Source organism: Heteronotia binoei, chromosome 4, assembly GCF_032191835.1.
Source record: "Heteronotia binoei isolate CCM8104 ecotype False Entrance Well chromosome 4, APGP_CSIRO_Hbin_v1, whole genome shotgun sequence".
Classification (NCBI taxonomy): Eukaryota; Metazoa; Chordata; class Lepidosauria; order Squamata; family Gekkonidae; genus Heteronotia; species Heteronotia binoei.
Window position 1 is genome coordinate 131740491 of NC_083226.1, and position 17224 is coordinate 131757714.

Below are 17224 nucleotides of genomic sequence, written 5' to 3' on the forward strand. Positions count from 1 at the left end.
TTCCTGGCCCGGATGCTATTTCCTCCGAAATCTTAAAATTAGATCCAGACTGGTGGGCTTCTCCCCTTGCATCTTTGTTTACAATTGTAGATCAAACTGGCATAATTCCCTTGGCATGGTTGAATGCAATAGTGGTCCCGCTATACAAAAAAGGTGATCACACTAACCCTGCCAATTACAGGCCAATTAGCCTACTCTCCATCATTGGCAAGCTTTACTCCAAACATCTATTAGTCAAGCTCAATCTCTGGATGTTGCAGGAAAAAATTCTAGCCCCTGAACAGTGGGCTTCTGCAAAGGGAAAACAACTTTATACCACTGCATTACCCTATCCCATCTAGTCAACAAGTACACTGTGTGTAATAACCAGAAATTATTTGTTGCTTTTTTAGGTTTAAAAGGTGCATTTGATTCAGTTGACAGGAACCTCCTCTGGATTAAGATAGATAAACTAAACATGGATAAAAGACTCCTTATGCTTATTAAGAGATTACACACTTCTACCACCTGCCAGATCAAATGCTCATTAGCAGGCAACCTAACACCGAAGATTGCTGCCAATAAGCGTGTCAAACAGGGTTGCATCTCGGCTCCCTTTTTATTCAATCTCTTCCTTAATGACCTGGCTATTCAGTTGTCTGGTCCTGACTGCCATAGTCCAAAACTCGGTGCATTACATGTACCCTTGTTACTTTATACTGACGATACGGTGCTGATGTCCTGCTCTAGAGTGGGCTTAAGACGTCTGTTGTCCCGTTGTGTTCTGTATTTTACTAGTAATAAGCTTCAGTTCAATTATGAGAAGTCCAAAATCTTAGTATTCTCAAAAAAGTAAAGACTTTACAAATGGGTTATTGATGGTAAAGAGATAGAGCAAGTCAGGTATTTTAAATACTTAGGTGTTAATTTTCAATATAATGTGACTTGGTCTACCCATCGCAAGTAAGCAGTGAAGATAGCTAACATCAGTGCATCTGCCATAGCTCGCTTTTTTAATGGCAGAGGTAACCAATTTGTGCCAGCTGCCATAAAAATATTGAAAGCCAAAGTGATTTCACAACTTCTGTATGGCATCCCAATCTGAATTGGATCTTATGAAGGTGCTAGCGAACGTGTCCAATCCAAATTCTTGCGTAAAATTCTGGGCATGCCAAAATGTGTCCCATATGCAGTTATCTGCTTAGAAACTGGCATGTCTTTAATGGTTACTAGTGCATGGCTCATGACTTTCATATTCTGGCTACGCTTGCACTACAACTCTGGACCAGGGAGCTATATCTCTCAAATGCTCTCTGAATTTAATTTGTCAAATTGGTCAGCACAAATTGAGAGAAAAATAAAAGCAATGTATTTATCCCTAGAACTATTGTCCGTGCTGTCCTTCACCACCTCAGTCCAACAAATTAAAAACAGGTTGCTAGATATTGAGCGCCAAGACTTATACAGTCTGGCTAAGAAAACCTGTTCCCCACTGAGTTTTGAGATCTCTCTTAGTACTGGGAAAATGGCCTCATATCTATCCATCTTGCAGGTGCCACAGCAGCATAGAGCTTTTTCGCTTGCCAGATGCAACGCCATGCCCTCTGCCATTCCTTATGGCAGATGTAACAAGACAGCCTACTCAGTCAGATACTGTCTCTGTAAGCAAAAATGTGTGTATACAGATCTTCGTCACAAATTTTTACATCCTCTTTTAGTTAGCATGGTTGATTGTTCTGATGCACTTAAGGTCTATAATCTTTTGAACGATACTTCATCTAGTATCACTGAGAAAGTGGCTAAATTTCTTTATTCTGTTTTAAAGGCACGCCAGAGGATCTCATAGAAATAGTTTATGTTTATGCTTTTCCTGATGTATATGTATGCAATCATTCCATTTTATCTTTTTTTAAAAACCAATTTACTCTGATATATACATCTATATATTTTATGCCAATAAAGGCTAACTTAACTAACTAGGCAGAAGTCTGTTCCCAGTTGGATTTATGTGGCAGCTTCTCTCAGCAGATTAATGCTTTCTAATGATTCTAACTTTTCAGAGAGGATAAAGAATGACTGCCTGCTCACAGGCTTTTTCAGTAGCCACTGTAGTGGAAAAGTCTGCCTGAGGACATTAGAATATCTGCGACTTCAGAGGGCTGGAAGACTGAACCTATTAGAATGGCTCATAGGATGAGCAACTGCTTAGATTTTTTTTTTTTAAATTTGCTACTTGATGGCTAATTTAACTATTATTTTTATATATTGTTTTTATTATTTATACCTGCCTAACATTCATTTCTTGGGGGAAACATGGGTTTATAAATATTTAAAATAAAGAGAACAAGTGTGATATAATCATGCTAGGATCTGGGCAACACAGGGTTGAATTCTGAATCATACATTCTCAGACAAGCCTAACTCACAGGGACAAAATGGTGAAGATAAAATGGACAAAGAACTTTGGGTCCACACTGGAGAGAAAAGCAGGATATAAATGAAATAAATACATTCTTTCTGTTGACTTCTAATCTTTATCCTAGTTGATTCATTATCCCCAGCTCCTGGTATATATGGGAAATTATCTATCTCTAGCCAGTGGACATAATTAGGACCATTTCTGTGCAAGTGCGAACCTCTGCATTTAAAAACCTCTTAAATAATCAAAGTTTGTAAAACTGCCCACACGACTTTTTGCCTCCACAGGAATAGATCTGAATTTAATGCCCCATTACCCCTTGTTTTCCAAATCGACTTTTCCCATGATTCCCCTTCCCCCTTTGGATCTGAACTCTGTTTTCAAATTTTGTTTCCTGCTGCCCTTTTGTGTCATCAGTGTTGCATGTTCACTCCACCTCCCCAGGTGTCCCTCTGAGTGATCCACTAATTTTTTTAATGTAATGTTGATTGCATTGTGACACATTTTCCCGCATTATAATATAGCAATGTTATAATGTTGGGGCAAAATAAGCTGTGAGGTTTCATGTAGCCTTCTCCATGCAACTATCCATCCATGAAGTTCCTTTCCTTTCCTTTTTTTGGGGGGGTGTGTGTGTGTAGGTTTTGTCACCTCACGCTTGTATTGTTTCTTCATTCCCCCCTTTCTTCCCCTATAGCTCCTACTGTGTTTTTGATGTCAATCCAGTCTTTCAAACATCTAAAAATAATTGAATTATGTAATTGATTTGATAACCATGGAAACTCAACATGTGCAGTGTTTCCATTTATGTGTTTTATAATTACTTAATAACACTGTTATGAATTGATATCCAGTTCCATGATCACAAACAGAATACTATTTTCATTAAGATTTTATGGCAATCTTCACTGTCCATTTTCTTAGTTGAAGTAGTACCTGATGACATATTTAGCTTGTGCTTCATCATCATCATCATCATTATTATTTTTCTTTTCGGTATTTTTGTATTTTTATGTGCATTTGTGTATGCACTTGGAAGTCATGGCAACCTCTGGTGACCCTTTATGAACCAGACTATCTCTATATTCCAGAAATTGATCTGGGTACCATCAGTGCCAAGTCATCTGGGAATTCCCTCATATCCACCATTCAGAGCATGGATCATTTATACTAGTTCCCCTGCACAGAGAGGTTAAAAGTAATTTATAAACTAAACCCCACCAGATAGGTTACTTTCTAACAGCACTGATATTTCCCTCACTGCCACATCCCCATCCACCCATCATTTCCAGAAGACCAAATCTAGAATGTGAATCATTATTCACATGATAATCATGATTTTTCTGAGATAGACCTGTGGTTTCTTGGTGGCTATGAAATCCTGAGCTTCATCCATTTATACAAAAGTCCGGTGGTACCTTAAAAGCTAACAACATTTGTTTCAGCATGAGCTTTCATGAGCCAGTCCGCATGCTTATTAAAGCATAAGAAAGAAACAGAGAGAGCACGGCTATTTCTCACCAGTAAAATTTCAGAATTTTACTACTGCCTGCATGCTGGTTGAATTAGGGAAAGGATTCTGATTTTGTTCCAGAGACTCTGACTGAAAGCTGTCAGATTGCAATTCTCTTTGTGGGAGTGGAGATTAAACCCTATTTGTGAAAGAGAATGAGCAGCATAAAGTTGCAGGGATTAGCACCTGATCACAGTCTAACAACATGAGACCAGGACTGGCTCAGTAAATCCCTTAATCCCCATGGTAAAAACAAGGGCCACAGAGGGCTGTTTGCACCTGTGGAAGTGAGCCCCCAAACCAAAAGCTAATGTTGGAATAAACTTGGTTAGTTTTTAAGATGCATTGGGCTTTTGTTTTATTTTGCTACAATAGCCTCTGGAATAATCCAGTTAAAACAGGTTTGGCATTGATACTGAATGGCTTCAAAGATTGAGAGTTCAAATTGGGAGCCCATGCACGTGGGCAATTAGGTATCAGGGAGTGCAGTAAATCAAGTGAATTAATAATCCATTGCAATCACCCTACCAGATAGGAAGAATCTGGGTTTTGCCAGACAGGAAGATAGTATTCGACCATATCGATATCACCTCCGTACCCAACTGATAATAACTTCTTCAAGAAATGACTGCATGCTGCTCACAAAGTACTTAAATGCAGACATTATGATACTACTCAGGAGTTTGATGTAACTGCTTCATTACCTCAGTATCTATAATAAATCTTAAGCAACACCAAAAGACAGCTTAATCATGCACTTCTCTTTTAGGCCTATCGCTGTTATAAATTATTACAGCAATAAAAACTCCATTCAAAAAATATTTTCATCACAATAACTGGAAAAAACACTTACTCATAGGGTATGCTTCTGAAAACAATGTGATCCAAGAGTGTTATTTGTTCAGCAAGCTCCATGGCTGATAGAGTTTCAAAGCACTCTGGTTTTGGACTTTCTAACTGTAAGCAAAAAGCAAGTAATCAACAACAACAAAAACCCAGTAATTTCATTTCTTCCTCATCTGATTTGGTTTCCTTTTGTATCACATTAAGTTGTGACTGCCACATTAATCTTACTGCAGTATTCCTAGATTATGGAAGAAATGAGTAAGAGGAAAATACCACTGAGAACAAATGAAACTGCCTTACATTGAGTTAGACCATTTGCCTATCAAGGCCAGTACTGTATACTTTAACAGGAGGTGGTAATTCAAGGTTTCAAGGTCATTAGGGTCTCCTTTTAACTGCAGATGCTGAGGATGATGGAACCTGGGACCAGTTAAGAACATAAGAACATAAGAGAAGCCATGTTGGATCAGACCAATGGCCCATCCAGTCCAACACTCTGTATCACACAGTGGCCAAAATACACACACACACACAAACACACTGATGGACCTCTGCTCCATATTTTTATCCAATCCCCTCTTGAAGCTGGCTATGCTTGTAGCCGCCACCACCTCCTGTGGCAGTGAATTCCACATGTTAATCATCTTTTGGGTGAAGAAGTACTTCCTTTTATCCGACTGCTCAGCAATTTCATCGAATGCCCACGAGTTCTTGTATTGTGAAAAAGGGAGAAAAAGACTTCTTTCTCTACTTTCTCCATCCCATGCATAATCTTGTAAACCTCTATCATGTCACCCCGCAGTCGACGTTTCTCCAAGCTAAAGAGCCCCAAGCGTTTTAACCTTTCTTCATAGGGAAAGTGTTTCAAACCTTTAATCATTCTAGTTTCCCTTTTCTGGACTTTTTCCAATACTATAATATCCGTTTTGAGGTGTGGTGACCAGAATTGCACACAGTACTCCACATGAGACTGCACCATCGATTTATACAGGGGCATTATGATACTGGCTGATTTGTTTTCAATTCCCTTCCTAATAATTCCCAGCATGGCGTTGGCCTTTTTTATTGCAATCGCACACTGTCTTGACATTTTCAGTGAGTTATTTACCATGACCCCAAGATCTCTCTCTTGGTCAGTCTCTGCCAATTCAACTTGCAGTTGGGATTTTTGGCCCCAATGTGCATTACTTTACACTTGGCCACATTGAACCTCATCTGCCACGTTGATGCCCACTCATCCAGCCTCAGCAGATCCCTTTGGAGTGCCTCACAATCCTCTCTGGTTCTCATCATCCTGCACAATTTAGTGTCATCTGCAAACCTGAGCACTTCACTGCTTACTCCCAACTCCAGATCATTAATGAACAAGTTAAAGAGCATGGGACACAGTACTGATCCCTGCGGCACCCCACTGCTTACTGTCCTCCACTGCAAAGAATGCCCATTTATACTCACTCTCTGCTTCCTATTAATTAGCCAGTTTTTGATCCACAAGAGGACCTGTCCTTTTACTCCATGACTCTCGAGCTTACTAAGGAGCCTTTGATGTATGTCAGAGAGGGACTTCCAGAAAGCTTTTGATCAAAAGCTTTCTGGAAGTCAAGGTAAACAACATCTATTGGGTCCCCTTTGTCCACATGCTTGTTCACCCCCTCAAAGAACTGTAACAGGTTAGTGAGGCAAGATCTTCCCTTACAGAACCCATGCTGAGTCTTCCTCAATAACTTGTGTTCATCAATGTGCCTACACTCATTCTGTCCTTGATAATGGTTTCTACCAACTTTCTCGGTATTGAAAGTCAGACTGACTAGCCTGTCATTTCCCGGATCTCCTCTGGAACCCTTTTTAAAGATGGAGGTGACATTTGCTACCTTCCAGTCCTCAGGAATGGAGGCAGATTTCAATGAAAGATTACATATTTTTGTCAGGAGATCCACAAGTTCAACTTTGAGTTCTTTCAGAACTCTGGGATGTATGCCATTCGGACCTGGTGACTTATTAGTTTTTAATTCGTCAATCAGTTGTAGGACCTCCTCTCTTGTCACCTCAATCTGACTCAGGTCTTTCAACACCCCTTCCAAAATTAGTGGTTTTGGAGCGGGCAAACACTTCTCATCTTCCCCAGTGAAGACAGAGGCAAAAAATGCATTCAGCTTCTCAGCCATTTCCCTATCCTCCTTCAGTAATCCTTTGACCCCTTGGTCATCCAAGGGCCCCACTGCCTCCCCTGCTGGTTTCCTGCTTCTAATATATTTGAAGAAATTTTTATGGTTGGTCTTTATGTTTTTTGCAATATGCTCCTCATAGTCCTTTTTTGCCTTCCTGATCACAGTCTTGCATTCGATTTGCCACAGCCTGTGTTCCCTTTTATTAATCTCACTTGGACTAGCTTTCCACCACTTAAAGAAGTCCTTCTTACCTTTTACAGCTTCCATTACTTTGTTTGTTAACCATGCAGGCCTTCTCTTATACCTGTTTGTGCCTTTCCTAACTTGTGGTATATATTTTATCTGAGCTTCTAGGATTATAGTTTTAAATAGCCTCCAAGCTTCCCCAAGGGTTTTGACTATATTTACCTTTCTTTTCAGTTTCCTCTTCACATGCCACCTCATCTCAGAGAATTTACCCCTTTTAAAGTTAAACGTGGTTGTGGTCTTTTGGGGCAACTCCCTATTTATACAAATGGTGAAATCAATAACGTTATGGTCACTGCTCCCAAGTCTTGGGCATTACTTAGGACCAAATCCAGGATCGCCCCATCCCTGGTAGGTTCTGTGACCATCTGCTCCATAGCACAGTCATTATCAGGACAGTATCGGGTCCCAAACGCGGTCTTCCACTCATCTCCGGGCCGTATGCGCACCAAATTGTACGCTCCACGGAGGTCCAGCTTGGTGTAGATTTGGGCCCCCTTTAAGCGATCCAAGAGTTCAGGGATCAGTGGTAGAGGGTACCGGTCGCGGATGGTGATCTTGTTCAGGGCCCGGTAGTCATTGCACAGCCGGAGCTCCCCACTTTTCTTCTTCACGAAGAGGACTGGGGCAGACAGGGGAGAGGTTGAGGGTCGGATGAATCCGCGTTTCAGGTTCTTGTCCAGGAAGTCTCGCAGAGCTGCCAGCTCAGGCTCCGACATTGGGTACAGAAGCCCCACCAGGAGTGGTACCCCAGGTACCAAATCAATGGCACAGTCATAGGGCCGGTGAGGGGGAAGCTGATCAGCTCCTGTCTCTTCAAAGACATCGGCGAAATCCGCATACTTCTGAGGGAGCTGAGGACCACCACTCGGGATGCCGGCTGCTAGAGTGGTGGGAGGAGTCAGATGGGGGCATGGGTCTCGGAAGCGTAGTTCCTGCTGGGCCCAGTCCACGATGGGGTTGTGCAGCTTCAGCCAGGAAAGGCCTAGAATCAGCGGGAAGTGAGGCATGCGGGCGACATCAAACTGCAGCTGTTCTTGGTGCTGCTGGACGTGGAAGGTGATGGGACAGGTCTCCTGGGTGATGGGGCCAGAACGGAGGAGGCGCCCGTCAATAGCCATCACCAGCGTCGGAATCTCTTTTGTCTGCACTGGGATCTGGTGCTGCTTTACAAAGGTGGCATCTACAAAACAGTGGGCCGCTCCCGAGTCCAGCATGGCATACACGAACAGCCAGTGTCCATCGGGCAGACAGAGTTTGACTGGTAGCAGGAATGGGCCCGGGGTATCAGCCTGCTGTTCGGAGGACCCAGCTAGTCGCCCCAGGCTGGAGGGTCCACTTACGCCTGGGGCTGCCCTTTTGGCGGCGGTGGCAACGAAGGTCCGGGTATCCAACGCTTAGCAGGGCAGCCAGAGGCATAGTGGCCTGCCGTGCCGCAGTAGAGGCACAGATTCTGCGTGCGGCGTCTGGCCTTTTCTTCTGGAGTCAGGCGGGGTCGAGCAGCTCCAAGCTGCATAGGCTCACCCTCGTCTCTGGTACTAGCTGGGGATGGAAGAGGAGCCGAGTGGCACGGCGCAGGGAGCTGGCGCCCTCTGGTCTTGGCTTGGCGGCGACTTTCCAGGCAGCCATCAATGCGGAGGCAGAGGGTGATAAGTCCTTGGAGCGTGGGTGGCTGTTCCACCCTGGCCAGTTCGTCCAGGACTTCCTCCGCCAACCCTTCGGTAAACTGGTCTATCTGGGCAGCCTCATTCCACGCCAAGTCTTGGGCCAGGAGCTTGAATTTGGTGGCGTACTGAGCCACTGAGGATTTGCCTTGTTTCAGGGCCCTGATTTTCCGGTTGGCTGTAGCTGCTTGGACTGGGTTTGAGAAGGCAGCAGACAGGTGGGCCTCAAACCCCTGGTAATCAGTCAGCAGGGGAGAGGACTCAACCAGCAGGGGTGTGGCCCACTTGGCCGCCTGCCCCTTTAACAGACTAATGATGAAACACACCTTTGTTTTGTCATTGGGAAAGTCCCGTGCTCTTAGCTGGAAGTACAGCCGACACTGCGCCAGGAAAGCAGGAAATTCTTCCACAGCACCCCCAAATCTGTCAGGTGGGGGAACTGGGCACTTGGCTGGAGCACTGGCCGCAGGTTGTTGCTGCAAGTGCACTACTGCCTGTGTCAGCTGCTGTACCTGGGCTTGGAGAGCAGCCGGGTAGTCCTGCAGTTCCACTTGCTTCAGCATCCATCCTGTGGAATGGGTGTTTGTGGTGGTGGAAGCAATCTGTCACGGGCTGGGGCCAGGCCAGGCGAAGTCCAGGGGCAGTCCAAGGTTTGTAGCTGGGTAGCAAGGAGGGTCCAAAGCACCAAAACCGAATCACAGTCCAGGTATCGTAGGTCAGAGGTTCAGAAGCCAAAGTCAGGGGGTCCAGAAGCCAAAGTCAGAAGCCGAAGTGGATGCTAGAACATCAGGTAAGTGACTAGTTGCTTCCACAAAGCTTTCTCTCAAAGCCCACAGCTATATAGCCCTCTGCTGTCTGTTGCCCATTTGGGCTAATTGCTGACTCAGAGGGCAGCCAGGATCCTGCTGAGACTCAAGCACCCTCACTCCTAGAAGGGCCAGAATCCTTTCAAAACTCAGGGCTCAGGGAGCGTCTTGCTCGTGAGCGTGCCGCCCTCCTCCGATCCCTGAGGTCCTGACGAAGGTGGTCACGCACACGAGCCACCCGAGAGGGCGAGGCAGGGGGGCTTGGATCTTCTCCAGCAGGAGGCAGGGGCACTGGTGCAGGTGGCAGGGGCACAGTTTCTTCTGCAGGCTCGGCTTCTTCTGCAGGGCCCCCAGCACCCATGACACACAGGCAGTTCACAAATCTGCTAATTTCTACACCAACACCATACGGTCACCATACGGTCAGTACACGGTTTTGCCACCCAGCTGTTTACTTGCCTAAGGATTGAATCACCAACTACTAAGACCCGCCCTCTCTCCCCTGCCCAGGGATGGTTCCCTGGCACGAAAGGATACCTGCTCACCAACTGAAGAAGAGGTCCCTACTGAGGGCACATTCCTCTTATCCTCAGCCTGGTGCCCTGTTCCCTCTCAACCCTCATGCTCCCTGGCAGTAATGGGGCTGCCACGTTCAGAGTGGGGCTCATCTAATACGTCCCCGAGAGTCTTCTTCGAGTGCCTGACTCTCTCTGCTTCTCCAGGTCAGTCACCTCGGCCTCAAGGGTACAAACTCGTTCCCTGAGGACCAGAAGCTCCTTGCATCGAGCACACACCCAAGACTTCTGTCCTGTGGGCAGATAGTCATACATGTGACACTCAGTGCAAAACACTGGAAAGCCCCCACCCCCCTGCTGGCATTCTACCTTCATGATAGCTTTTTTCAAAATATACAGTCCCCTTTAAAATCCTGTTTGTTTATGTGGCTTTCCTTCTGGAGGGTCTACTTATCTTATTGGGAACACAAGGAAAATAGGGATCTGTGTTCCTGGCCCTTACAGAGACCCCAGGCTAAGAGCCACAGGCCAAGAGCCCTTTAGCTCTTGCCCTTCGGCTCGTGCCTCTGGTAAGGCACAGCTTAATAATGCAAAGAGGATGGGAAACACAGCCACTCCTAATCAATCAGCAACAATCACTTTCAGCTCACTCAAACCAAACAAACAGCAGTTCCCCAGCAACCACAAACTCAGAATTTTCAGCAATTCCACAGTCACACAAACTCAGAAATTCTCAGCAACTTCCCCAGCTGCTTAGAAAGCCAAACCTCACCCTTGCAGCACTTCTTCTCTGCTCAGTTGCATAGAAAGCAGACACTGTACCACTAAGCCATAGCCTTACCATGATGTGGACTGGTCAATATAGGCAAAATTAAGGATTTTTAAGGTCAACTTGCTTTCAGTTCTCCAGTTAAAACCGGTCAAATGTTAAACAATGATCAAGTAAAGCTGGGGTGGCCAATGGTAGCCCTCCAGATGTTTTTTGCCTACAACTCCCATCAGCCCCAGCCATTGGCCATGCTGGCTGGGGCGGATGGGAGTTGTAGGCAAAAAACATCTGGAGAGCTACCGTTGGTCACCCCTGAAGTAAAGTATTAACTTCCTTACAAACAAAAATCATACAGTCACTCACCACCAGATTTCATATTCAGGGCTTTTTCTGAACAGGGATGCGGTTCTAGCTGGTTTGGCATCAGGGAGTATGGCCTAATATGCAAATGAGTTCCTGCTGGGCTTTTCCTACAAAAAAGCCCTGTGTGAAACAATGGTGGCATTGGAGTGTGTGGCCTAATATGCAAATGAAGAGGAGGGAGAGATTGGATTTATACCCTGCTCTTCAATCAGAGTCTCATAGCAGCTTACAAGCTCCTTTCCCTTCTCCTTCCCTCAACAGACACTCTGTGAGGTAGATGGGACTCAGAGAAGAAGAAAACTATAGCTTTATATCCCGCCCTTCTCTCTGAATTAGAGTCTCAGAGCGGCTTACAATCTCCTTTATCTTCTCCCCCCACAACAGACACCCCGTGAGGTAGGTGGGGCTGAGAGAACTCTCCCAGAAGGTGCCCTTTCAAGGATAGCTCTGTGAGAGCTATGGCTGATCCAAGGCCATTCCAGCAGCTACAAGTGGAGGAAAGCCTTTGTTAACTGTGACTGACCCAAGGTCACTCAGCAGGTGCAGTGGAGAAGTGGGGAATCAAAGCTGATTTTTCCAAATTACAGTCTGCGCTCATAACACTACACCAAACTGGCTTTCAAGGTGGCCAAATATTGCAGTCAACATTTCAGGAAAGAAGTATTCACAAACGAGAATGCTTTGAATTAGCTCCATATATGCAGCACAAAATTCTACATTTTGCAAAACTACCAACCAACCAAATCTGGCATCACATAAAACCTTTTGTCTGTGTCCAACAGTTGCTGGAACATGGGCTGTTCCTGTGCTGAAGTCCAAATGCAAAAAGGAACAGTATTTTACAATAAAGGTTGCTGCAAGGAAACAACTATATGTCATTTTTGTGATTTGTGCCTGTCATTTACAATTATACTTATCTAGATGAACTCACCATCTGCAATATATCCTCCATTTTTAAGTGAGTATCATCTTGATCATCTAGAGAAAGTGCCCTAGAAAAAATAAAGAAAATATTTCACATACAGATGATGAAACTGTTGGCAGCCAGGAGAATACTTGAAGTCACTCTGTAAGAATTCTGAGAGAAAAACTGTTAAGTTTTATAATTGCTGCCTATGAGGTTTGTCCTGACCTGGATGGGCCAATCTTGTCAGATTTCAGAAGCTAAGCAGGGTTGATCCTGGCTAGTGCTTGGATGAAAGACCTCCTTGGAATACCAGCATCATGATGCAGAGCCTGGCAATGGCAAATCACCTCTGAATGTCTTTTGTCTTGGCAACCCTACTAGGTCACCATAAGTCAGCTGTCACTTTATGGCACTTTCCGCTATCATGAAGTTATTAAAATTATTTATTATTACTACTATTTTTTCCAAATAATTGTGTATTGCATATGGTGCAATATAAACTATGGAAAGAGAGTTTTACTCTTACAGCCTTGAATAGGCTGTAACCACTGGTAACCATTACATGAAGCTACTGATCAAATCAGCTTTCAGAGGCTCTACCAAAAAGTATGCTGAATAACTGGGTGCTTTCACACAGCAACTGTTTGCAAGTGGATTTTTCCATTCTTACACAGTAAAAATCTAGTCGCAAAGCACATTATTTAGTGATCACACCCACAGTCACATCAATTCATCTCAAAGGCAGAGAGTGAGTGCTTTGCCTTTTCTGTTGCTGCAGAGTTCTTGCAAGTGTATGGAACCAGAAAATATTCCAACTCACACAGCTGGGATAGGAAAGTCTATTTATTTCATATGTTTTGTTTTTCTAACAAGTAAGTTCAAGGCAGCTCACAATATAGTTTTTAAAATATATAGCTGCAACTATAAAGCTGTACTAATCATGGCCATCAAACTAAAGTTAAACTTTAATAGACAAATAGCAAAATAAAAACAAACGAATCAGCAGAATTCAAGAGAAGGTGCAGAAAGTGTTCATCTGATGCCTGAAAGATTCATTCACTAGATAGAATTCTCTGGGAAGCCATTCAAAGGTAGGGTGCTATAGAATATGCATGTAGAGGGGCAGGTGACAGAACTACTTAGCCCTACTCCAGATATCAATAAATGCATCTGAATGCAAGTGTGTAAAGCTCTCTGCAGCTATTTGGATGAACACCAGTGAAGAGGCAAGATGCTCTCCTGTATGTGCTTCTGAATATCTGTACAGTGCTATCTCCAGCAGACACCTTGCCTAATTTTTGAAGATAAAAGTATCAGGACCAGAGCTTCTAAAAGGTGGCCTAAGATAACATGCAAGATTTATACAGGCTTTCAGAGAGGCCAATATGAAAAGAAATATACTGGAACTCAACACAGGGAAAGGCGCTTTTTAGATTCTACAGCCTCACATAACAACTGGTTGCTGCTACTTGCTTGGTGTGAGGAACTGTTTGTAGTTACACTGCAATCCTAAACAGAATAAAACTATTCTAAACCCATTAGCTTCAGTGGATTTAGAAAGGTATAACTCTGCTTACGTTGGCACTGTTAGTGATTTCAAGCCTCTTTTACCTGTCTTTAGTCAATTACAGAATAATCCTGAGAGAGGAACTTGAAAGTGGCCACTTGGAAGACAACCAGACAGTATGCTGGCATAGTCACAAAATATGCCATCAGACTGGCCTAGAGGTGCTACACTGGTACTGTGTGCTTGTGTAGCAACACCGTGGACCTCCTCCCACCAGGGCACCACTGGTATAATCCCCTATACTGGCAGGGGATGGGGCAGGGGATGGCAGCAGTCAGTTGCCTTCCTAAGCCACTCCATCCCAGTAATGTCCCCGCAACAACAGCACAGAGTTATGCCTGCAAAAACTGTGACAAAGAACATGGGCATCTATTAAGCCCAGGAAAAGCAACCTCCCATCAGCTGCTGTGCCCCTGGTGCCCCAAGGACCACAGAAGACCAACAGGCACCACAGGTCACACCTATCAGATCCTGGCTATACTCCCACCACACCTGCCACAGCCAGTGCCAGTCACCAGCATTGTGCATGGGCAGGCCAAATGCCAATTTGTGTGGCATGAGGCTATATCTGTCAGGTATACTGCACCATGGTTGCAGCACAAACACACAACTGGGGAACAGGTGCATAATATGGAAGCACAATTTGAGCAGAGGAAACTGTGACAGAGGGTTATCAGACCCTTGTGCATCTGACTGAACCCATGGAAAATGCCCCCTGCTACCACAAATGTCCATCTCAGCTTTTTTCTATAGGCAGGCCATCCTGGAGCATCCAAGACAGCAGCCCCACCACCTGGCGACAGAACCCTGGGCCAGCAGCTATAGCAAGAAGCAAGCCCTGCCCCCCCATCTATACCCCATCCTCCAATATCCCAGGGCCAAAAGTGGCATAGCACTGTGCAGTTGGGTTGGACAATGTCAAACCTGGCACCCCGGGAATGTCACCCTGAGCTCCACCCACTGCTGAGCTGGGACCCCTGCAGAATATGGGATGGCCTACTTAGCCATTCCTGATGACTGGCCACAGACCAGCTGGAGTGGAATACCAGCAGTTACCCAGGGTTGGTGTTCTATACCCAGGTACAAATCCCCATGGATGCACCACTGTCAATAGGTTTCCTCCACAGGCAGGACCCATTCAGCAATCCATTTACATCCTGGTAAGCAGCTGGTGTCTCAAACCATCCTTGGCAGCAGCAAAACTAGCACAGCACCCCCCCCCCCCGAAGCCCCTCCCTTCTGTCAACTCTGCAACAAGGTTATTGGGCCCCCAGGGGGTGTTGCACCCAGGAAGCAGACACAGCCTAAAACAGTGTGGAGAAGGTGGGGTCCACCCCATGATGGTCAACTCAGTATGCAATCATAAATAATTAACTTTACTGCGAACACATGAACACCAGCAACCAAACAGTACTTGCAACCCAACAATGTAGGTGGGCCCATCCTAGGGGAACAACAGATAGGGCCGCACTGGTGACCTAACTTGGCCAAGGGGTGCCAACAAATGCTTCTCACAGTGCCTGGCTTCCAGCAGTGCCCCAAGGAGGTTGGATAGCTTGCCCATGACCCCAGTGAGTTTGTGCAGATGTACTTCTATGTCCTTGAGGCTCATAGGCCACCAGCCACAAGGTAGGCCTGTGATAGCAACCAGGAGGCCACACATGTGCCACTCCATGTTGAACACCAGTACCTGGAGTCTGGCCACCTCTCCCTCAAGGCGCTGCTTCATGGTTACTACCTGGTCCAGCCAGACCTCCATCCAGTGCAGGACCACTAGCACAGCCATGAGAGAAGTGCCTGTGGGGAGGAAAGAGGGGGAAGGTTGGTGCACTGCTATCCAAGGATCCCAACCCCTGCCCCTGGCCAGGCTGCAGGTTGCATATGGCCAGCTGAGAGGCACAATGTTTTTTTGGCCACTGTGTGATACAGTGTTGGTCTGGATGGGCCATTGGCTTGATTCAACATGACTTCTCTTATGTTCTTAATGTTGGGCCATTGCTGTTCAGGAACTTGGCCATAAACTCTGTAAAGATGCCTTAGTGATGACAGCTGGCTTGCAGGTTCAAACAATAGAAGTGGTACTGCTTGCAGTAAATCTTCTGTGTTAACCAGGGGGCTAGGAGCCCTATGGGTGCATGATGGGAAGCCTGAAAATACAACAAATCTGGCACAGATGGGGGCAGCTCTGTTTCTTAAAGGGGAAAGTGCACATGTTCCTGCAGGCGTAGCAGAAAGCTGTGGAAGCAGCAGCTTGCTGAGGACTGGGACACCTCCAGCACCTCAGATATGACCACTAGAAAAAAAAACCTGTCATAACTCAGCCTGCAATCATGAAAGTGAGGATTCTTGGGAGAAGAGGAGCTGGCTGTAGCTGGTCCTGAGCCAGCAGATGAGTGATAGGAGACTGATTTAACAACTGATCATAACTCACAGTCACAGGTGCAGCTAGGCCAAAACTGACCATAATAACTCAACAGCCCATAGCTGTGGCCGAGCCAACATTCTGTTTGGCTGAGGTCTGTGTCTTTAAGGGGACTGGGGCTGCATCTCATGTGCCTTTATGGCCAGCTCCCCATGACTCCTGCCCCATGGTTGGCTAGTTTCTCCTGCTCATCACGGCCATCCCATCATGCCCTTGCGATATCCCCAGCACTGCAGCCCATGCATATCTGCTATCAGAATTCAACGGAATAAAAAAAATGGTTCTGAATAAAGATGGGATAGAAAATATATGTATATAATCTTACAGTCCCTTGTTTTGGGGTAAGTGCCCAAGACAACGGGAGTAGGTAGAGACAGTGAGTGAAAGAAGGCTATTTTCTTTGTTCTTCATAGTATTAACTGATTCATTCTAGTCTATTTACCTCAGTATGTTTCCTGTAGCCTTTCTTTCTTGTGGCAAAAGGTCAGGGTCTCTCAAAACTTCTTCTAGCAGATTTAGAACATTCATTTTCAGTTCGTTATTTAGCTCAAAATCCTACAAAAGAAAAAGGATCCTGAATGAAGAAATTTACTTGTATTATTATTTTCTGTACTAGGATTTGTTTTGGATTGTTTTAAGTTTTTATATCCCAGTTTTCTGTAAAGCTCAAGACTGCTTAAAACAACATTAAAACAATAATAAATCAGTATAATCAACATTACAGAATTCTATCATTAAAACTAACTACTATCAGCTCAGCAACATACATGAAAAAGACCAGATTCAGGAGAGTAGCCATGCTGGTCTGAAGCAATAGAACAAAGTTTGAGCCAAGTGGGGAATGTGTATACACATGAATGCTTATACCTGGGATTAAACTTTGGGTGATTCTGTTGGTTTCCGCACATTTTGACCCGGGGTGGCAGTTTGACCCGCCTCCGAAGCGGTGCCACCCCAGATTAAGGAGATCAGCAAAATACCAGATCTTTTTTTTGCTGCGGTTCTGAGGCTCGGAATTTTATGTGCGGAACTTGCACCAA

At 45.0% G+C, this 17224-nt stretch overlaps 1 protein-coding gene across 4 annotated transcripts in view; it reads right to left on the reverse strand.

The window, feature by feature from the left end:
* Nucleotides 1-17224, reverse strand: part of RASGRF2 (Ras protein specific guanine nucleotide releasing factor 2) — a 183478-nt gene that overhangs the window by 16641 nt on the left and 149613 nt on the right. For all 4 annotated transcript variants that reach the window (XM_060235762.1, XM_060235763.1, XM_060235761.1 and 1 more), the window contains 3 exons: nt 16627-16739; nt 12220-12280; nt 4765-4868 (listed from right to left, as the gene is read on the reverse strand). In XM_060235762.1, the coding sequence (XP_060091745.1) occupies nt 4765-4868; nt 12220-12280; nt 16627-16739 (278 nt within the window). The remainder of the gene's footprint in view (nt 1-4764; nt 4869-12219; nt 12281-16626; nt 16740-17224) is intronic.